Genomic DNA, 23,241 nt, shown 5'->3' on the forward strand with positions numbered 1-23,241 from the left:
TGTTCATAGGGGGCAACGTTAGCTTGGACAACATAACTATGAGATCAGGCTGAAATTCTATGTACTGTTGCCAATTTGTCAGAACCACAACGGATTTGCAACCGGAGAGTTTGACCAGGGTGAAATTAAACCCAGTCGATGTGCTGTTTTGTCATACTGTAGTGTGTTTTGAATGCACTTATGTTTGCAGTAGTGCATCTTGTACTTTAGTTTCAAATTTCTGTTGTAACTTGTGCTTTGTTACAGTAATGAATTTTCTGGTACACCTAGCCATAAACCGATGAACTGCTCAAGACAAACCATATTAGGGCATGTCTTTTGTGTGGAGTAATGCTGCAGTAAAGACAACAGTACCTTCAAGGGAATATTTTTACAGGATATACTTGGTTGAGTGTACTGCCCTCTCAGTTAGGCCATTGGAGTCGGACTGTGGGTACAAAGAGCTGCTTGTGATGTGTCTAAAGTCGTAAGCATTGGACCTGTGACAAGCTGTTGTGATATGCAATTATCAACAAAGTGTCTCCCGAGTTTGGAAATGACCAGTGCACTAGTAAAATTAGGCAGGTTATCAATGTTGGACCAGCCCGAGTTTACCCACCTTTCAAAGATGTCCTCAGCCGTGACAGACCAAGGTAAGTCTGAAATGCGATAAAGGTGCATTAGTTCCTTGGGTTGGTGAGCATTACATATGCACTCACTGCTCATTCTATATCACTGTACATCATGAACCAGAATAAAGATGCTTGAGTTCTGTATTGGTTTGCTATTGTTGTAACTGTTGAGTATAGTACTTCTCAAGGGCAATTGGAATAATTAAGTTTTGTCCCCTCTATAGGATAGCTTCAGATAGGATGAGTTCATCTTTTATGGCAAAGATTGGGTATAGGTTTGCTTTAATTTTCTAGAAGGCATCAGCCAGCACTATAGTAAAATCTGGGATAGTTGTTGGCAGAAGTCAGCAGCTAGTTTTTTTTTCTGAGCACCAACAGGCCATCAAATTATTTCTCCTAAAATAGGTTTGTTAATCAGATGTAAGTGAACATGGGACAGAGCATAAGCCACAAATACATCTTTATTGCACCTGTAAAATCACATCTAAATTGTATCTTTGCAGTTTCAACATCATCTGTATACCATATGAAATCATATGGAGATATTTCAACAGGTTATAATATGCTGAAGTTTGATTTCAGTTGTAACATGAAGTCATGCCATATGTTGCAGGCGATTACCAAAGCTAATAGTTCCTTCTCTGCATTTTTGTGATCCTGATAACACTTTTCTGTGTCTTGATGTAACAATTGCTCCAGAGGTGCAGTCACCTCACTAATGAAGGATACATTTGGACAGATAATTAGTTACACCCAAGAATCACAATAGTCCAAACTTGTCTTCAGAGTCTGGTATTCATTGTATGATATTTGCTGAATTGGGCTCGACTTCAGTGTCTGTTAAGAGATGTCTGATATAAGGGTCCTCGGAAACTCTGAAATTACATCTGTCTGGATGGTGCTTGAGGTGTACTTCATGTACACTTTCCGGGACAGAGTGTAATGTTCATAATGTTTCTGTGTGGTATGCAACCACACCAAAATATCATGGACTAGAATTTCACATGAATAGTCAGCAGCAGAAGAGTTTCATGCTTCATTGGAACACTTTACTACTTACTGTCAGACCACATAGGGCCTTCACAGGAAGGCATGTCTACAGATAGCTATCATGAAAATAGTAAGCCTAGTGCTAAAAATCAAACAAACCATTGAATTTTGGATTTTAGCGTTGAACTACATGCACTTCTGGTCCTAAGTGGATGAAACCACACTTAGGGGTATATTTACTAAAGGTCGATTTTAATCGATTTAAAATCAACATCGATGTGTTTCTGGGGCATTATTACACATTTACTAATACTTAAAAAATAATTAAAAACATTGACTGTTAGTAAATGTGTGATTTTGCCCAAGGAACAGCAACAGTCAATGTTTATTTATTTTATAAGTATTAGTAAATGTGTAATAATGCCCCAGAAACACATCAATTTTGATCGATTTTAAATCAAATTCGATTAAAATCGACCTTTAGTAAAATATACCCCTTAACACTATCAGATAGGCACAGCATTAGTTTATCACAGTTTATCACATTAAACAGTAATATGGCACATGAGAACTTTAGCATGGGTGTGCATGGCAGAGTCTTGATTATCTGACTTCCATATGCCACCAGGTTCACTGAACTTGTACGGTCAATGTGTAGGATTTATTTATTTTGAAGTTTGGTCATATGGCCTTTCAATTAGCACAGGTATCAATTTTGTCTTCATGGCACAGTGGTTATACTCTATTTAGAAGCTGAATATTTCACCTTGCTCAGTTCAGAGGTTAATGCTCTGACAGTAGAACATTCTTGCAAGTTTTCGTTCTGGCCAAGTTTCTAACTTGACTGATGCTGATTAAAGCTTCATCTGTCCAGATACATGTAGCAATGGCGCTAACCCAATATCAACTCCTTACACAAGGGTCTACAAAGATAGTTCCTGAGAGTTCCGACAGAACACACTTCTATAACTGCAAAACCAAGAACAGCCAGATATACTGATGTAGCCAGTTCTACATCCCACCACAGCCTGCCAGGCCACTGTAACCCACCACTGAGATGCTCTAGACCAGTACCTGAACTTGCAATACTCTTGCTGAGACAGTGCTGTTTACTGAAGTCATCCAACTGCTTTAGGATTCTTTGCAGTGGTATAAATGTAAATCAGATGAATGGCAGCTTTAATTCAAACCAGATATGTGGCAGACAAGCCATTTATAAATAATGTATGATCACTATAGACTACTACACACACAACAGTTTTGTCAGTCTGGAAAAAACAGGATGTTTTTTTTCCCGTGGACTGTTTTCAGTTAAAACGGAGAAATACATGCATGCTTTCAGATGACATTAATCCGGCACAGTCACTGTGTTACAGCCATGAATAACCACTGACAAGGACAGCTGCCGTACACAGTGATCCATTATATTAAGATGGAAAAAAGATATTGAAAACACACAGCATTAACATTATACACGCCACAAAACAGTGACTGGTCCACAGAAAAAAAACAAACTGATTGTTTAGTCTGTTAGGGAAAAAAACATTGTGTAATCACTCTAACTGCCAATTTTATACATGTATCCAAGAAAACATTCACAAATGTTATTATTTATACAGTATAAGTTATGTTGAAGTTACATTTTGATAAATTCAAAATATTGTTTCATTGTGTGTGTGTATAAGAAATACAAGAATATAAACCTGTCTGATAAAAATGTAGAATATATACTATAATGTTGTACTGCAATGTCAGCAAATTACATATCTGGATAGGTGGACCATAATATAAAAGTTCTTTGGTTGGAAACCAAAACACAAGAAAAGTGTGCAGTCTATTGCAAAATGACAATAGGAGTCACCATAGAGTTACATGACTTGTATAAAAAGCTCTCCGTCTGCAATCTTGTGTTTTTATGACAACAAAGCTCCTTGGTTAACTAGTATATACTTATAGTTTGGTTTAAGTGGGTACAATATTACTTATCTACAAGAAAAACAAAAAAAAGGCACTCTAACTTTTGTCCAGTTCAATCTTCAGTCCATCACAGCACTCCTCCACAAATCATGGCATATAACCCAAGTTCAATACCAGATCTTATGCATCCCGTCACCTGCACACAATGCATGTCACTTACGTAGCGCAAAACATCCAATGCACAGCTTGGTCCCAACTATGTGCCTCAAATTGGACAAAACCACATACACTGCTCCCAGAGACATACATCTCAGTGCAACAAGATATCCCCATTTTTTTAGAAGTTTTCACAGGCTGCAGACAGGTGGTTGGCAGAGTGGGTGTGGGATAGGTCGACAGGTACAAACGGTCAACATGGTCAAAAGTTTGACATGATTGACACAAAAATGTTAAAAAAAAAATAAAAAAAGTGTGTCTACCATTTTTATTTCGAACCCTAATCTTCACCCTAACCCTCCTCTTGGTGACATACCCTAAACCTCTTTTCTGGTGTCTAACAGTCCCTCCTAGTACCTAACCCAGAGGATCACAAAAGTGGTCCTCAAGGCACCCCAACAGTTCAGTTTTAGAGATATCCATGGTTGAGCCAGGGGAGTAGCGAGGGTGGTTTCAGTGGAGCATGAGCTCCAGGCACCAAAATGGACAGAGGGCGCCATCCAGGGTTCCAGAATTCATGGGGTAGTATGACGGCTGCCTGTTCGTTTTATCTCGGTTTGTTTAATCTATATCTTACATAAATTACGGATCTCAGATCCGTTTCTACATTTCATGCTCCCTCAAGCTGCCCAGATTACCTCCCCTTCTGTCACCTCCCCTCTCCTTTCTTATTGGCTTCTGTCACCAACCGTCTCCTCTCCATTTCTTATTGGCTTCCACCACTGGCCCGCTCTGATTGGCTTTGCCCTTCCCCTTTCCTATTGGCCTCTGTCACCTCCCCTCTTTGATCGACTCTTTTCCCCTCCCCTCTCCTTTCTTATTGGCTTCTGTCACTGGCCCTCTCCGATCAGCACTTTACTCTCCCCTCCCCTCTTTGATCCCCTCCCTCCTTCCCTCATTCATTCATTGTGCTTCAATGGACTTAAAAGTGACACATCTGAGGAAAAATCCTAAACTTCAATTATAAGGTATGAGTTTAAAAAAAAGTCACTGCTTTGCTATTTAAAGTAATGGAGGTGTTCCTAGGCATGACCACAAAGTGTTATTTGAAAGGTCTTTTTAAAAATACTGTATTAGGAGACCTGAAATAATAATAATGGTGGTAAACAGAACATTATATAGGTGCAATGTATATTTGTAAAGTAGGAGCATAGCTAAGAAGGGAGCTTCCCATAGGTGTTCCCACTCCAGTGAAAGCTGCTCTGGGAGTAACTGAAGTCATAAGCTGTGCACCCTGTGGAATTTCACACTAGCACATGTATTTTGTCGATTTTAGTTAAATGATCAGAATATACAGGGGCGGATTGGGCCGCCGGGACGTTTCCCGCTGGGCCGGTCCCTTTGTGGCCGCTACTCTTTACTCACCCCTGCACCGCTACCGCTGGTCAGGCTGCTCACTGAGCTCCGATCGGGCAGCTCACTGAAGTAAACAAAAAAAAATGGCCGACGGGGGAGCTACTGCGCATGCCCAAATGCAGCAGCTCCTCCCATAGGCCATTGCGGAGTCAGTCCGTAAACACGGACGGCTCCGCTTGCAACCTGCCCCCTCTCCGGAGTCTACAGCAGCAGCAGCCTTCCTCTGCACAGTGCACTGCACACACAGAGCACAGGATCAGGAGGAGCCGCCATTTTGCCAAGCCCAGCTAATTTTGACTGCTCAAGCAAGTGTGACAGTAAGTAATCTAAACTGTTATACATCTATAGTGAAAATCTGCCTGCCTGTTTATGATATATCAATCTATACATAGTACATAATAGAATAATGATTACACCTCCCTGTGATGGTGCCCTATATACGGATTTGATCCATAAACTACATAGTGGGTATTACCCTGAATGTCAGGGGATAAACTCAGTAGCCGCCGATGTTTATACTAAGGGTACATATTTATGTAATTGTTTTATCCCTTCGTTCTATATTTTCGCCATTTACTTGACCATAGTGTCTTTATTAGTGTGTCTGACCCATAATTTTGGGTATAAGATTATGGACACACAGTTGTCCTTATCTCTTCTTTTTTTCAGGCACCTATCTCTGGACCTATTGTGGCCCGGACTTTATGTTATGTTTTGTTCATTTGTTCTGTTGTATGTGTTCTGATATCTATTTTCTGGATATCATTATTTTATTTATATATGAATAAAACTTATATTTTAGAAGTACAATTATAGTAGGTTGAGTGCACCACAAAAGAGAGTACCCTTTTTGCTTCTTCATATACAATTTACTCTCAGGGGCGCACCTCCATACAGAGATTCCATTGGATCGGATCCGTAAATTATATTTATTTTGGAACATACCTACTACATTCAATTACAATAGTAGTCCAACCAGTGCTTAGGCTAACCCCTTTTCCCTTACATATTATAGTACATCATAGTTCAGCTGCTGTGGCATGAAAAGCAGTATAATGTATATCTACTGTTCTTGCCACATTAAAGTATAATATACTTGCATACACAGTATACACATACATAATATTATATATATATATATATATATATATATATATATCTCCAAGATCCGGCACTCAAAGGTATATTGTATAACTGGACCGAGTGCCCTCCTCACTGTGACCTCCAAACGGGGATACACTGACACATACTCCAACCAATGGCGGCACTCCGGATAACAAACGATACGGACACTTAGCTGGTTTCAGCGACGTTTCAGCGCCTTTAATCAGCGCTTTTATCAAGCATATACAGTAATACAAATGTGAATAACAGACTTAAATAGCTCACCACCCAGCAGGCCAAACCTCCGATGTAGCACACGTGCGCTGCCAGACAGCAGTCGCACAGGACATGACGTCATGGTCAGCCCCTGGTGTAACCATAGTGATGTGAATGCACACTAATACTCACTGTGACTGCTCATCGAATGATCATAAGATAAAAGCAAACTCTGTGTCAAAACCGAAAAGCGGCCTGAAACAGAATATGCACCATTAAGTGAAAATGAATGAAAACACCAATACTCTAAAAACTTACTCTCGGCAGACTGCCGTAATTATGTTAAAAGCACCATGACCACTACCTACACCTATACATACATGACTGACAACATCAACACGATGTACCTTAACATATATGACATTGGACACATAGAACGATGTCAATTTACAATGTACAACAAAATATTAATGCACACAATAAACAGACGACCAGCAGCAGATATGTACCCACCTTGTATCAACCCACAAAATACTTATTATGACTATATTCAGGCCCAAAAATTAACAAAGACTACGCTAAGATGTAAAATAGTGTCCGGACATATCAAACAGCCCCCTTGGGAGCAATAATCTATTAGCCGCTACGGCAAGCCCCACTAACTGTTAAATGATAAACTCTATAGCTGTTTATACAAAGCATTGAAGACCTAAAGTCTCATTCAAACCACGAGGTGCCAATGTCTCTAACCTCATGATCCAATTGGCTTCACACTGTAACAGTTTCTTGCCACGATCACCTCCTCTGTGTAGAGGAGGCACATGGTCAATAATGCGATAGCGTAACGTCGCAATGCTATGTTTGGCCTCAGAAAAATGTCTGGCTACAGGCTGTTCACTGGTGCCGCTAACAATAGCAGCCCTAATAGCTGACCTGTGTTGCGCCATACGGACTCTGAGTGTACACTCTGTCTTCCCTATGTACATTTTGGAACAAGAGCAGATAATCGCATAAACAATGTATGAACTAGTGCATGTAAGGTGATAGCGTATATTATATTTCACACCTGTGAATGGATGGAAAAACGAAGGCCCTGTCTGTAAATAGCTGCAAGTAGTGCAGTTGGAAAATTTATAGCAACCCAATTTAGGATTACCCAAAAAGCTGCTTTTCTTGGATTTACCCAATTGGGTGATGTCAGTACGCACTAAAAGGTCTTTGAGGTTTCTACCTCTGCGATAACAAGACATAAGAGATGAATTGATGAGGGGTTGAAGGTGCTTATCTGTGCTGATGATTGGCCACAGACGTTTAGCTTGTCGATTGATGGAGGAACTCATGTGGTTAAAGTTGTTAACCCATATATGCCTGTTAGACTGAGCATTCTTAACGGTACTAGGAACACCAAGCAGTTTATCTGCTGGAATTGCCAACGCTTTAAGTTTGGCTTGGTTCAAAGTTGACAAACTTTTATCTTATGATCATTTGATGAGCAGTCACAGTGAGTATTAGTGTGCATTCACATCACTATGGTTACACCAGGGGCTGACCATGACATCATGTCCTGTGCGACTGCTGTCTGGCAGCGCACGTGTGCTACATCGGAGGTTTGGCCTGCTGGGTGGTGAGCTATGTAAGTCTGTTATTCACATTTGTATTACTGTATATGCTTGATAAAAGCGCTGATTAAAGGCGCTGAAACGTCGCTGAAACCAGCTAAGTGTCCGTATCGTTTGTTATCCGGAGTGCCGCCATTGGTTGGAGTATATATATATATATATATATATATATATATACATACACACATACATATACACACACATACACATGCAAACACATACATACATATGCCCCCCCCCCATAGACCCCGCCATCTCAACAGACTCACCCCCATTAGGGCTGCTACCGGAAATTTCCCGGGCTGGTTTTCGATCCCAATCCGCCCCTGAGAATATATAATACAATCTCCTCTATTGACTAATAACTATGATTCAAAGGAGATAAAAGTCAGCTCCTAGGTTCTATACATAAATAAAGCAGTGCCCCTTGATGTCAGATCACCGAAGCATTCTACTCCCCCAATGAGCGTGATACTGCTGCTGTTTTCTCTTCACTTCAGTATTCCCCTGCAGGTTGGCCATACCCCACAGGCATAGTTGAGTAGGGAGGGGCGATACAACATGCACTTTCTCCGGGCGCAATGGTTCCATGCTACTCCTCTGGGTTGAGCACAGGTGGTTAAATAAAATTGAGGTACTAATTAAGTCACCTGGAATGTTAGAGTGCCTTGAGGACAGAGTTTGGGAACCTCTGGCCGAACCCTAATAGTTAGGGTAAGTGCCTAACCCTAAAAAACAAGTGTCAAACATTTTGTGTCAACCTTTTAACCATGTCGACCTTTTGTATCAGTCGCTCTTCAGCCATGCTGACATTTAGTATGTCCACCTTTTGACCATGTTGACCTATCTCCTGTTTACCAGTTGGTGTCTACCTAGACACCATCGACCTTGTCTAGCTATTGACTGCCATCTGTGCAAAGTTGGAGTACTTTGCATTGTAATGAGTAAGCACCAGTACACAAAATGTTTTGCAGAAACTAGTTTATTACAATGAGAGAGAATAAAAAAAAGGTGGGAGGCACATTTTACGGGCTTTCCTTACTGCACAGCAATTTCCTCTTCACAAACACTTGCATTTTACATAATCTGAGGTTTGCTGCTTGTGCTGGGAGCACCAATGCAAAAAACCAGGTGTATTACACTGTGAACTGAATACAGTGTAAATGTGACCCAGTGGAAGCTGCCATTTTGGAGTCTGAAACCATATTCAGGCCATCAATTCACTAGTATCCAGTGCATGCCCATGAATATGGAATCAACCCATATAATGAATGCAGATGAGGTGACAAGAGGCTGGAACACTATAGTAGACAAGTACTATAGACTACAAGCAAAACTGACCCAGGAATCACATTAATGCCCTGTTAGCTAAACCTAAGCTATGCATACTTAAGTATCTGCAGCATTATATTAGAATACTATTACTTAAAAGCAGATACAGAGCTATCAGCACTGCAGTATATTTATAATGGTCTACGCATTCGTCATTGGAGGCTGGATGAAGGGTAGAATTGAACAGTAGAAGTCATCCTGGAGTGCTCTCAGTATTTGAGGCTGATTTATGACTGTAGATAGTGATGTTGGAGTGGCCCTTTAATTTCTTTAATTCAGAGTCCAGAATTATCAGGTATACTCCGTATATGTAACAATCTGCTACAAAATATCAATGCTGCAGATCCTGTTCTGTTCCTCTATTTGAAAACATCCTTTGCCAGTGTCTCAGCTGAGCTTCAATCGCCTGCACCTTAATAAACATAAAATATGATACATCAGTATTTGTCCATGGGTTATTTCCATTAATTATGAATATGTACTAAAAGTGCTAGTACATCATATATATATCGTTAACACCCAATAGGATATTTTCATCAGAATGTGCCAACTCTAGTCAAAGGGGCAATGGTGCAGTCCCAATTGTGATATTGGGAGATGCATCCCCCGTTCGGTAGTCCTGCTGAAAGCACCATATGATAAATACAAGCTTAATGTATGTAATTAGAGAGGTGATTGAGCTCTATAATTAGCAAACTGTGACAGAACTGATTTTTAAAGAGATAGATGGTTCATAAATAGAACAAGCAGCATTCCAGTTCTGGCCAGGGCTTGAAAACGTTACCACATACTGGCAATGTGTTTACCATAGAGATCAAACGCCCCAGATGAAATACAAACAGGAGGGAACAAAACATACTCTCTGTATAGTGGCACACTATCTAAATGTAACCTTTATTAAATATACAATAAAACAATATTCATAATAAGGGCTCTATTTACTACAATCCGCATATTGAATGCGGATTGTAGTGTGATATTACCGAGTGAATTCGCATTGCGAATTCAGGCAATATCACAGGGATTTACTATAAATCCCTTGCAGGGACAGAGCTTGCGATAAAGCTCTGTCCCTGCTGATCCCATCCACACTCTAGTCGCGGTATTTTCGGAAAAAAAAACGTGACTAAGAGCCCGCGCATGCGCCGACCCACCGTCGCTGCTGCCCCCCCACTGGCGCTAAGCCCCACCCCCCGTGATCGCGGACCCCCGTGACCCCCCCTCCGGCGCTAAGCCCTGCCCCCCGCGTTCGCGGACCCCCGTGACCCCCCCCCTCCCCCCCCCCCCCCGCAACCCCCCCTCCCTTCATTACACTTACCTGCATCCTCCTGGCCTCCGGTGATGATCTCCGGGCTTCCCGATCAGGTGATCTCCCATACTGCACTGGGGCCTGATCACCTGATGATCGGGCAGCAGTGCACTGTGGGAGACCAGCTGACCGGAGAGGAGCCATCACCAGAGGCCCGATCACCGGTCCCTGGAGTCAGGTAAGTAAAAAAAAAAAAAGTTTCATTTTTTTTTTTTTTTACAGCAATCAGCTTGCGGTCTATTTAGACCACACAGCTGATTACTGGTACCGGCTCCCGCCTCTGCTCTCCCCGTTAGAGCAGAGTGGGAGCCCGGTAACCGGGGGAGACCCTGGATAACGCCACCTCCAGGTGGCGTTATTATCACAGGGCTTCCCCTGGTATTTTTTTACAATTTATTTTTAGTAACTCTGGTCGGATCACATTTCCCATTACAATTATGGGAAATGCGATCTGCTTTACTAAAAATAAGTGATACTGGGGGTTGGAGTAGAATTTTACTAATTCTACTCCAATTGCCCTGTAATAACTACAGGTGAAACTAAAATAATGTGAGAAGGGTGTGAAAACACCCTTTTTCACTTTATTTTAGTAAAAATAATGTTAATAAATAGAGCCCTAAGTCTCAAATGACACATTGATGTTAAAAATCAACGGATATAGCTCTAAGAGTAGTGGAGACAATTACAAGATCGCTTCATTGTTGTGAAAATAGAAGTTAAGAGAATGGTAGGGTGTGACAAATTATGTGGAGGGGAAAAGGATGAAAATTATTGAAAAAGAAACTCAAGATTTAAAAAGCAACACCATAATCCACTGCAAAGTAATAATCAGCTAATCAGTAATAAAGTATATTCCTTAACTGTTGTAAGAGGCAAAAAATACAATATAGCACATGAAATCGCAACCAAAAGGCAATAAAAACATTGCACGACACCTGTATAACAAATCTCAATAGGAAACAGTGCACATATACAGTATATACATAGAACTATGGCTTATTGGCAAGTCTAACTTCGCAAGATACCTCTGTAATTGCTCTCATGAGGAGATAAAAGTATATATGTACACATAGAAGCAATTGTATAATGAGTAAACCAATGTAATGTAGCCAATGGATGTATTCTCATATCAGAGTCCTAATCAAAGATGTGTGTATACACATGAGGAAATATTAGACAAATGGGAGTATACTGTGCTCTCTGGTCTGGTGCACCCATTGAGTGCTCAGATCCACACATACAGCAGGCACTGGACATGTGCAGCAGCTCCGTTCTGTCCCTTATACTGTATGTTGCGGTCACCGCTTTAGCCAGGGTGCATTTGTCCACGTCAAATATATAAATATATTATTTATTTATATATATATATATATATATATATATATATATATACACATACACACACATATATATACATATTATATAATATTGACGTGGGCAAATGCACAAAATAATATATATATATATATATATATATATATATATATATATATATATATTATTTTTTTTACACATACCACATATATACACACACACACATTTTTTTTTACATTTAAAGTGATTTCTTCACCTTAATGGGGACAACAGTGGTCTTAAACATACATGGAAATTGTTATAAATTACCTTTAGTAGAACATAACATTTAAAAAATATATGTATTTTAAGTTAATGTTCAGAATGATGAGAAACATTCCTAAAATAAAATATATAAAATAAAACACACACACACACACACACACACACACACACACACACACACACACACACACACACACACACACACACACACACACACACACACACACACACACACACACACACACACACACACACACACACACACACACACACACACACACACACACACACCTTAACTGATGATTTTTTTTTTTCCCCCCCTACAAAACCACTCAGGAATTGTAGTTATTTTTATAACATAAGTTTTAAAAATATTTTTAATATATTTAAAAAAAAAAAAAATGTAGGTGTTGTTTGCTGCCCCACCCCCCGCAGTGTCCATAGGCCCCCATTATAAAATAACCTCCCACCCTCAATTGGCAATAGACCCCCCAGTGGGCATAAATCCTAACAATAGTTCCCCATTAGTAAAAAACAAACAAAATAAATAAAAAAGTTTAATAAACCAATCCCCACCCCTGTAAAAAGCCAGTTTTTTGCACCCCCCTCCTACCCTGTGACCAATGTAATTATTTTTAATCCCCCTCTAACCTCATATTTCTTTATATTACACCTCCCCCACTGACGCCAGATTCCTAGGTCCCAACGACGAGATTCCATAAGTGATGTCGGCAGTCACAGGCTGCCACGTCACTTCCGTTGTACAGAACAGATGATCTCTTCTAAAATCAGGGGACATAGCGACCTTGCCAGATGAAGCACTGACCCTGACCAAAACTACATCATCAGGTAAGTGGTTAAAGAAGCACCTGGCAGTTTTTCATTCTAATGCAAAAATTCCTGTCATCTATGTCATGTGCCATCAAGTGTGTTTGTATTTATATTTCCTTATATACTTAAGGCCTTAAACCCTCTCCCCACATCTCCCTCCCACTTGCAATGCAAGCTTATCATTGGTCAGCTAGTAAATTAATATGTTGTAGTTCTGCACCCAGCTAGTAGCATCACAGTGGCTTACTCTGCTAGTGAATTTGCTCTCAAGAACAGCCTTTCTTATGACAATCTGGGCAAGCATGCTGCCACTTAAGCAGTACATGCACTGTATGCATGACGGGGGAGGTTAGTAAGCATCAGGGACATGCAGTCAGGGGAGGCAGAGCCTCACCTGTCATTAATGAATAAAATATTACCAAGAAGATACTTATGACACATTCTGTATCATAAGTATAAGCTTTATATTAACCTAATCATTTTTACAGTGGAAATAGAATTAAATTTGTTTGGGAGGCACAGAGAGCAGTGCCTCTTGCTGGGAATAGTAAATGGAGATTAAGCGGGGGGCAGGGCCAAGCCGTGGGTATAAAAAGCTTGTTTCAAACAAGCAAGAGAAGTGGCGCCTATACAAGTGCCTCATTAACAGGGATGTGCTTTCAGCCCACATCAAAGCACACCTCTATCAGTGAGGCAAATGTGATTGGGCATCAGATCCAGCACTGACTGTATCCAGCAGTCACTGTCAGAGCTGTACTTTGACTGGGAGTGTGTCAGTCTGCAGGGCCCAGGCATGTAAGTGTTTAGTTTAATACATTCAGTAAACTGAAGCCCTGGACAACATATTTAAATATGTTTTAGTGTTACTGGAATAAGTGAGATTCTTTACATGAGTATAACAACCTATTGCAAAAATCAATAAATCCTGAGGTGTTCAGATACATGTGAATGTATATCTAGTTATTGTGCTGTTGGCTTTGAGTATTCCTATGCTGTAAATTCTGTTGAGATACAGAGGAATGTATGTTATTATGCAACCTGCCAATTGAATGGTGGATTTAAAGGTACCTCTTTTATGTCCATATACTATGTGTGTGTGTAAATCTGACTAATACTAGAAGGTTCCCTACCAGCCACTGACCTCCCAGCATGTCACTGGTAAGCACTATGTGGGCAGGAATATTTATATTTGGAGCTTGTTTTTCATCAAAATAACACATTTCGGAGTCATGAAGACACTTCCTCTTTAGAGACCTGTTACTTTTACTCATATCCTCAGTGTCAAACATCTACCTTCTTCTGCAGTGTAGAGATGGATCTCTTCAGTGTAGACACAACATCCTCAGCAGGATAGTCTTCAGGAAGATCCTCTCCTCTGTAATTAAGATGCAGGAAGTGTACAGGGAAATTGTACCTGATTGAAATTGAACCTGTCTCAAGATAAGAATTACAAGAGAAACCACAATATACCTGAGATCTTCTGTACTGGATCGGTAGGGATGATCCTCTGTGTAACTGAATTTATTATCTCTCCGGCTCCGGAAATGTAGAGACAGAGCATCAAATTGACCTTGAGTCCCACAGTCTGGTTTATATTGAAATATTTGGTTTAAGGTTAATAAAGACAGACAATACTGCTTTAGAAAGTGGATTGACTAATAACAGATTAAACAGGATTACCAAAGTACTCCTTAACAAAAACAAATCTATGAGCAGTTTATGGAATCTTCGTGCAAATACTGGATCTATCCTACTCACCATTACAACATTCTTTCCAGAGATCTAGGTCCACACTGGGAATATCGTGACACTTCTCCATACCTTGTGGAAAGGAAACAACACGAAAAACATCCTTCTGGACATGCTGAATGTTGTCCCCGTTATCACAGAGGATTCTAGCTAGTGACGTCTGCTTTATCTGGGCGAGTTGAGCTGGAGTGAAGACACCGGAGTTACTATACCAGAATCTGCAGGAATAACATTGCTGTGTTGAAATTGGAAAGATGCTGAAAATTAAGCTTTTCAACAAATAAAAGGGATAGAATTTCTTGTAAAAAAAAATAAAAATAAAACAATCCCAAGACCATCTTTACATGCTTTAAACATTACACAGTAGCAACTGGTGTTTAAATGTTCTATAAAGTAATATCCTGTTCAAACCAAACTTATTCAGTTTCCAGTGCAAACACATCTGCCAAAAACATGCTATAAAAGCTAGGGATGTGTGCTGGACCATTTTTGCAGGATTTGGTTCTAATTAGTCATCTGGTTTTGGATTTGCCAAACTGCGGTGACTGGATTTGGATTTTTTACCAAAAATGACAAAAAAAAAAAAAAAAAAGCTAAAAATCACATAATTTGGGCTTTTTTTGTTCCTAGAGTATTAACCTTAATAACATTAATTTCCAGTCATGTACAGTAATTTTAGACCACCTCACAATATTGTTTTCACCATTATTGACCAAAGGTTGCAGTGAGCTGGCTGGTTACTAAGTGACAGAGCAGCGGCACAGACAACACAGTTTAAAGCACATCTATGAAACATTGCCACACAGCAGTGGCAGAAATGAAAGGTAGTGCAAGATGGTTAGGGTGCTTGCATACACAGTGGTCTTATGCCCAAGCAGTCACAGTGCTTGTATACACGTGGGGTATGGCCCAAGCAGTCACAGTGCTTGTATACATGTGGAGTACAGCACCAAAAAAAAAAAAAATGTTTTTTTTTTTTTTTTAACTTTTTTAAATTTTATTTAAACATTTTTTTTGTACATACAGCCACTTTTAAGTCTGGAGCCTTTGGACACAACCACTTTAATCAGCAGAGTATAGCGCAGCATAATCAGCGTGCTGTCAGTGCCCCTATACATAGCCACCATCAGCAGAGTATAGTGCAGCGCGCTGTCACAGTGCCCCTATACATAGCCACCATCAGCAGTGTATGTCCCCTTAACAGAGCGGTGCGCAGCATGTGTGTGCCCCCTGTGTTTTTTCTTTATACAAGGCGTCGCGAACAGGACTCGGCGCCTTGTATAGAGAAAAAAGTCTTGCGAGAATCCGACGTCATTCACATGACTTTCGGACTTGCCGGAGGATCTGAGTCTTAGGGAACACCCAAACTTATGTTTGGGTGTGCGCAGATCCCCCATGTTCGGAGCGGTCTGGATTCCACTGAATCCGGACTGCTCATATCTAATAAAAGCAGCTGCATGGGATATGGGACGGGATGCATCACATTTTGAATATGATGCATACTGCCAGTGATCGCATGCATATCTGCATTTATTAAGATTAAAACCACAATAGACAGCTCTTCCAATAAGAGCCCTCCTTTGAGATGTGAGGACTTATGGGTTTATGACCCAGGAGTCTTTCTGTGCATGCGCGGCCGTTTGCCAGAGTATGTGCAAGTCACGGGGGACACTGAAAAGGATCCTATTGGATACCTCTTGGGGAAGCATCAGGTAGTAGAACCCCATAGGCTTCTATTAGGCAATACCATGTATAGATAGTGTTGAATTATCGGCAAAGGTTTGCTTTCCAGAGCTTGAAGTTTATGGGGAGTGCAGTCAAACCTTTGAAAACTGCATTTTCGGAGCTTTGATCGCATTGATAGTGCATCCCACCCACTATATTATACACTATTAATGTATACTTAAGGGGCATATGATAAATAGTATAATTGATAATGCAATAACAAGGGAAATAGCCCACACCTGTCCATGAAATAGCTTTTGAGTTGATGGTCCCATTACTTTTGGCCCCTTAAAAAGTGGGATGCACATATAGAAACCGTTGTAATTCCTACACCGTTCACCTGATTTGGATGTAATTACCCTCAAATTAAATCTGAAAGTCTGCAGTTAAAGCACATCTTGTTTGTTTCATTTCAAAGCCATTGTGGTGGTGAATAGAGGCCAAAATATGAAAATTCTGTCAATGTCCCAATATTTATGCACCTGACTGTAGAAGCACAAATTTACTTTGAATTTCTCAATAGGAAACTTTTGGCCCAGGAGTGCCATGGAAAAAATGCTGATACTTTAGGGCGCCATGATTTGAAAAGCTTTTGGAACCACTGGCTTAGCAGCTTGTAAACTCATAGCACAAAAACTAAAGGGAACTTGATCTCTACACTCAGCAATGATAAAGAACAAAAACATACATCTATCGCTGGCTAATTCATCAGTAAGGTGTAATATTTTTATACTTCTATAAATTAGTATGGAATGGAACAGATTTAAAAAATATATGGCAAGTGTTCACATACAGTTGTAAGTATACAGTATATGTCCAAATATTCAACTGGTTGGCTGGTTTGAACAAAAATCTGGTAATGTATGGGCGCAAATAACAAATCGACCATTTGCTACCAAACACTGGACAACAGACAAAAATTGTCATTCAGACAAGTTGGTTAAACCCGTTTGATTTAACCCATTTGTCTGATTACCATTTTTGTTTGTGCACATTTGTCCCTTCAGTTAGAATATATACTGTATCTATATTAGTGGGTTTTGTGTTTTGGATCTGTATTTTTTTGGAAAAAAACATAAAAACAGCTAAAATCACAGAATTTGTGGGTTTTTCTGTTCCTATGCCATTATTAACCTCAATAACATTAATTTCCACTCATTTCCAGTCTATTCTGAACACCTCACGCTATTGTTTTTAGGCCAAAAGGTTGCACCGAGGTAGCTGGATGACTATGCTAAGCGACACAAACACGTGGCACATCTAGGAGTGACACTGCAGTGGCAGACAGGATGGCAGTTAGAAAAACTAGGCCCCAAAGAGTACATAATGCAAAGAAAAAAAAAAAAAAGAGGTGCAAGATGGAATTGTCCTTGGGCCCTCCGACCCACCCTTATGTTGTATAAACAGGACATTCACACTTTAACAGGTATGCAATCGTGAAGCCCGCCGGACGTAAGCCCGTCAGTCGGCCTCCCGACTGCTTTATCCCGATGAGGGTTAAATGACAGGCGTCTAATTCCAGACGCCTGTCGTTTTACCTACACCGGGAGACCGGCGCCCGACATCCCGATCAAAGTGATGCCGGAGGCCGCTGCGGACAGCCGGGGGGGGGGGGGGGGTTGGGTTAGGCATCACCCCGGGAGGTTAGGGCTAGGCTAGGGGGAGGGAGGGATAGGGCTAGGCACCCCCGGGGGGGACTTAGGTTTAGGCAGCGGGGAAGGGGGGATTAGGGGGTTAGGTTGGTTGATACTTACCTGGGGAAGATTGGGATTTTCAGCCCTGTTGGGCCTGTCGCTGTCAGGATTTGAACCGCCGGACTTGTGTCCAGCGGTAATTCGTATGTATTCCCTTTAACAACCAATCATTTCAGCGCCAGGGTCTGCCACACGACTGTGGCTGAAATGATTGGTTCGTTTGGGCCCAGACAAAACAAGCTGGCAATTAATCTGTCCCTGCACAAACTGGCTCTACGGAGGCAAGATGTCGTCCTCATCCTCCTAATCCACTGATTCCTCGCCCAATTCAATGTTGTGTACACCCTCATCCTCACAGAGTATTAATTCGTCCCCGCTGGAATCCACCACCACAGGTCCCTCTGTACGTTCTGGAGGCTGGTCTCCCTGGAAGAATTGCTAAATCATTTTGATGAACATCATCTTCTCCACATTTTGTGGAAGCAACCTCCTACGCCTTTCGCTGACAAGGTTCCCGGCTGCACTAAACACTCTTTTTTTGAGTACACACTGGAGGGGGGGGCAACTCAGGTAAAATAGAGCCAGTTTGTACAGGGGCCTCCAAATTGCCTCTTTTCTTCTGCCAGTATAAGTACGGACTGTCTGTCACCGATGTAATCCTCCACTATTCTGTCAATGGTGACAGCATCATATGCAGTGACAGTAGACATGTCAGAAATTGTTGCCAGGTCCTTCAGTCCGGACCAGATGTCCAAACTTGGTCCTGCCTGCCCTGCATCACCGCCAGCGGGTTGCTTAGGATACCTAAGTTGTTTCCTGGCAGCCCCAGTTGTGGGAGAAAATGAAGAAGGAGCTGTTGCCGTGTCACGTTCCGCTTTAGCTGACAGTGTTTTCACCAGCAGGTCTTTGCACCGCTGCAGGCTTGTGTCGGCCGGAAAGAGAGACACCACATAGGCTTTAAACCTAGGATCGAGCACGGTGGCCAAAATGTAGTGGTCTGATTTCAACAGATTGACCACCCTGCAATCCTGGCAAAGCGAATGAAGGGCTTCATCCACAGGTCCCACATGCCGAGCGGAATCGCTCCGTCTTAACTCCTCCTTCACTTTCTCCATCTGCTTCTGCAAAAGCCTGATGAGGGGAGTGACCTGACTCAAGCTGGCAGTGTCTGAACTGACTTCACGTGTGGCAAGTTCGAAGGGCTGGAGAACCTTGCACAACACAGAAATCATTCTCCACTGCGCTTGAGTCAGGTGCATACCCCCTCCTTTGCCTATGTCATAGGTGGATGTATAGGCTTGAATGGCCTTTTGCTGCTCCTCCATCCTCTGAAGCATATAGAGGGTTGAGTTCCACCGCGTCACAACCTCTTGCTTCAGGTGATGGGGGCAGGTTCAAGAGTGTTTGCTGGCGCTCCAGTCTTCGGCACGCAGTCGCTGAATGGCGAAAGTGGCCTGAAATTTTTCGGGCCACCCAAAGCATCTCCTGCAGGCCCCTGTCATTTTTCAGAAAATTCTTCACCACCAAATTTATTGTGTGAGCAAAACATGGGACGTGCTGGAATTTGCCCAGATGTAATGACCGCACAATATTGGCGGCGTTGTCATATAACAGAAATCCCCAGGAGAGTCTAAGTGGGGTAAGCCACTGGGCGATTATTTCCCTCAGTTTCTCTAAGAGGTTGTCGGCGGTGTGCCTCTTACTGAAACCGGTGATACACAGCGTAGCCTGCCTTGTAACGAGCTGGCGTTTCTGAGCTGCTGCTACTGGTGACGCTGCTGTTGTTGCTGCATAAGGTGATACATCTACCCAGTGGGCTGTTACAGTCATATAGTCCTTAGTCTGCCCTGTTCCACATGTGCGTGATTAAGTGGACATTGGGTACAACCACATATTTTAGGACACTGAGGACACTTTTTCTGGCGTCTCTGTACAGTCTCGGTATCGCCTGCCGAGTGAAGTGGAATCTAGATGGGATTTGGTACCGGGGACACACTACCTCCATCAATTGTCTAAATCCCACTGCACTAGTGGCGGATACCGGATGCACGTCTAACACCAACATAGCAGTCAAGGCCTCAGTTATCCGTTTTGCTTCAGGATGACTGCTGTCGTACTTCATCCTCCTCGCTAAGGACTGTTGGAGGGTCAATTGTTTAGTAAAAGTAGTGGTGTTCCTACTTCCTCTCTGGGATGATGAACGACTCCCAGCGGCAACAGCAGCAGTAGGCGTAGCAATGCAGGATCCTCTGGAGGAATCCCGGATAGGAGAGTCAGTCATGCCAGTGACATGGCCTGCAGGACTACTTCCGATCCTGACTAAGGAGGAAATTGACGGTGTGGTTTGCAGGCACTTGGATACAACAGGACAAAGGGATTTAGGTGTCCCTGGGCTGCTTACGGTCTTAGCCAAAGTTTCTGAACTTGGCAGTAACTTTTTATGGTAGCGCTGCAGGTGACGTATAAGGGAGGACGTTCCTAGGTGGTTAACGCCCCTACCGCTACTTATTTCCCCTTTACATATGGTACATATGGCAAGACAGTTGTTGTCCGGATTTGGATAGAAATATTCCCAGACCAAAGAGACGGAATGTTTGGTCTGCTGCCCAGACATGACCGTGATGGGCTTTTTCATCCCACGGACAACAACTGTCTCCCCCGGAGCCTGATTTAAACAAACCACATCACCATCAGAATCCTCCCCGTCAACTTCCTCCTCAGCGCCCGCTACACCAGTATCCTCATTCTGTTGTACTTCAACAGTGACATCTTCAATTTGAATATCAGCAAGTGGACTGTGGGTGCTCCTTTCAGCACTTGCAGAGGGCGTGCAAATGGTGGAAGGAGCCACCTCTTCCCGTCCAGTGCTGGGTAGGTCAGGCATCGCAACCGCCACCACACTTGGACCCTCCTTGGGGATTTTTGATATCTTCTTAGAATGCACAGTTCTTCGTTGTGCTTTTGCCAGCTTAACTCATTTGATTTTTGTAGTGGGAGGAGGACTTCCATCGTCATGTGAAGCTGAACCACTAGTCATGAACATAGGGAAGGGCCTTAGCCGTTCCCTCTGTGTCCTAAATGGCATATTGCCAAGTTTACAGTTCTCCTCAGATGATTTAAATAGTTTTTAAGGTCATTTTCCTGAACTTTGTCATTTGGCATTTTATATGCCCTCTACTATGACATTGGGCATCGGCCTTGGCAGACGACGTTGATGGCATTTTATCATCTATTTCATGACTAGTGGCAGCAGCTTCAGCACTAGGAGGAAGTGGTTCTTGATCTTTCCCCATTTTATTTTTAATCGGACAAAGTTTGGTCCTCCATTTATGTTATATTGATATATACGTGCGGCTAAGGCGCACACAAACACAGAAAAGAAGAATTATTTATTTTTTGTGGAGAGCTCTTTGGGGGTTACACCACCCTTTAACAGACGAGCCAGCCGGCCCTTTACTTATGACACAGGCGCACGCTTGGCGCTGCTCCTTTGTTGATGCACGTGCGGCTACAGCGCACACAATTCACAACACAGAAAATAAGTTTTTTTTTGGTTTTTTTTTTAAGTGCACTTTGGAGGTTACACAACCCTTTAAGAGATGAGCCAGCCGGCCCTTTACTTATGACACAGGCGCACGCTTGGCAGTGCTCCTTTGTTGATGCACATGCAGCTACAGTGCACACAATTCACAAACACAGAAATAAATGTTTTTTTTGCACTTGGGTGGTGCACCCTTGATGGACAGATCACCCCCTGGACAACACTACAGCACCCCTTTAGGACTACAGCCTTTATGGGACACTGCACTACACAGCCTAGTCAGCCCCTATAGACTTTTGGAGTGGACACAGCCCCTATGGACAACTGACTGCACAACACAGCCCAGCCAGCCTCTATGGACAACAGCAGCACAACACAGCCCCTATGGACTTTGGAGGAGTGGACACAGCTCCTATGGACAACAGCAGCACAGCACAACACAACACAGCCCAGCCAGCCCTAACTCCCACCCTCCCTCTTCACTGTCCATGGCCGGAGTGAGAAATGGCGCCGACGCGGGGACCTTTTATAGAATCCAAAACCCGCGAGATCCGGAAGGCGGGATGATGACGTTTTGCCTAGATTTCAGTTCCGAGTCAGGCGGGAAAACCCGAGCCAGACTCGGTTACCAGGCTCGGAGCGGGGGGCTCGGATTTCTGAAATCCGAACCCGCTCATCCCTAATCTATATACATTGAGTTTACATTAGGATCTGTACCACAGTACGGAGGGTGGAAGGATTGCGCCTTGTGCCTAGTATGTGTTGATGCCTGGGTAGGTGCCCAACTGCCTCCACCTCTTATTTTCAGCACACGTGATGTCATGATGTTAGTGGAGGCAGGAGACTGGGGGGTTTGTCCAAGGAGCTAATAAAAAACTGACAAGATACCGATCTGTATCATACCTATGCAATATATTTACATACCTTTTTAACTGAAACTTAGGTGTTCTTCAGTTTTGAGCTAAATTATGTAGCAGCACTTTTCACGGTATGATCAGGTCAAAGTAGGACATCACAATTCAACAATCTATTTTTTTGAGCTTCCTAACTAAACTTGTTTCCAGATTAAAGATCCCATGCATAATATTATATATATATATATATATATATATATATATTTTTCTTTATTTTTTTTATAAATTGCCAATTAATGTGGTAGACTTGAACTTCTCAGACCCGGCCAACACAGGCATGCACCCATGTACAATTCGCAAATAAACTAAAAAACATTGTTAGGATAAATAGAACTGGTAACTGCAGTTACCATTGCTTGTTGTATACTTTACCTGTCTCCATCCCGCAGTCTTTTGAACTGAGTAACTAGAAGACACATTAGAGTGGGCCCCAGTCGAGACCCAGGAACCAAGTCTTCCACAATAAGTGCTGGGAAAAGATCCACATTCATAGGAGTTCCATACAGGCTAGAAGAAGTTAGTTAGAAAATTGTAGTGAT

At 42.1% G+C, this 23,241-nt stretch overlaps 1 protein-coding gene across 4 annotated transcripts in view; it reads right to left on the bottom strand.

The window, feature by feature from the left end:
• Positions 1 to 8,995: 8,995 nt before the first annotated feature.
• Positions 8,996 to 23,241, bottom strand: part of LOC148540729 (peroxidasin homolog) — a 75,519-nt gene continuing 61,273 nt past the window's right edge. For 3 of the 4 annotated variants that reach the window (XM_088442852.1, XM_088442853.1, XM_088442851.1), the window contains 5 exons: positions 23,075 to 23,209; positions 14,838 to 15,046; positions 14,550 to 14,664; positions 14,373 to 14,454; positions 8,996 to 9,773 (listed from right to left, as the gene is read on the bottom strand). In XM_088442852.1, coding sequence (XP_088298978.1) covers positions 9,693 to 9,773; positions 14,373 to 14,454; positions 14,550 to 14,664; positions 14,838 to 15,046; positions 23,075 to 23,209 — 622 coding nt within the window. In that variant the 3' untranslated portion in view covers positions 8,996 to 9,692. Of the gene's footprint in view, positions 9,774 to 14,372; positions 14,455 to 14,549; positions 14,665 to 14,837; positions 15,047 to 23,074; positions 23,210 to 23,241 lie in introns of those variants that run through there. The other variant, XM_088442854.1, reaches the window with a different exon arrangement.

The sequence above is a fragment of the Taudactylus pleione genome, unplaced genomic scaffold, assembly GCF_031769625.1.
Source record: "Taudactylus pleione unplaced genomic scaffold, aTauple2 ptg000018l, whole genome shotgun sequence".
In the NCBI taxonomy this organism is placed as follows: domain Eukaryota; kingdom Metazoa; phylum Chordata; class Amphibia; order Anura; family Myobatrachidae; genus Taudactylus; species Taudactylus pleione.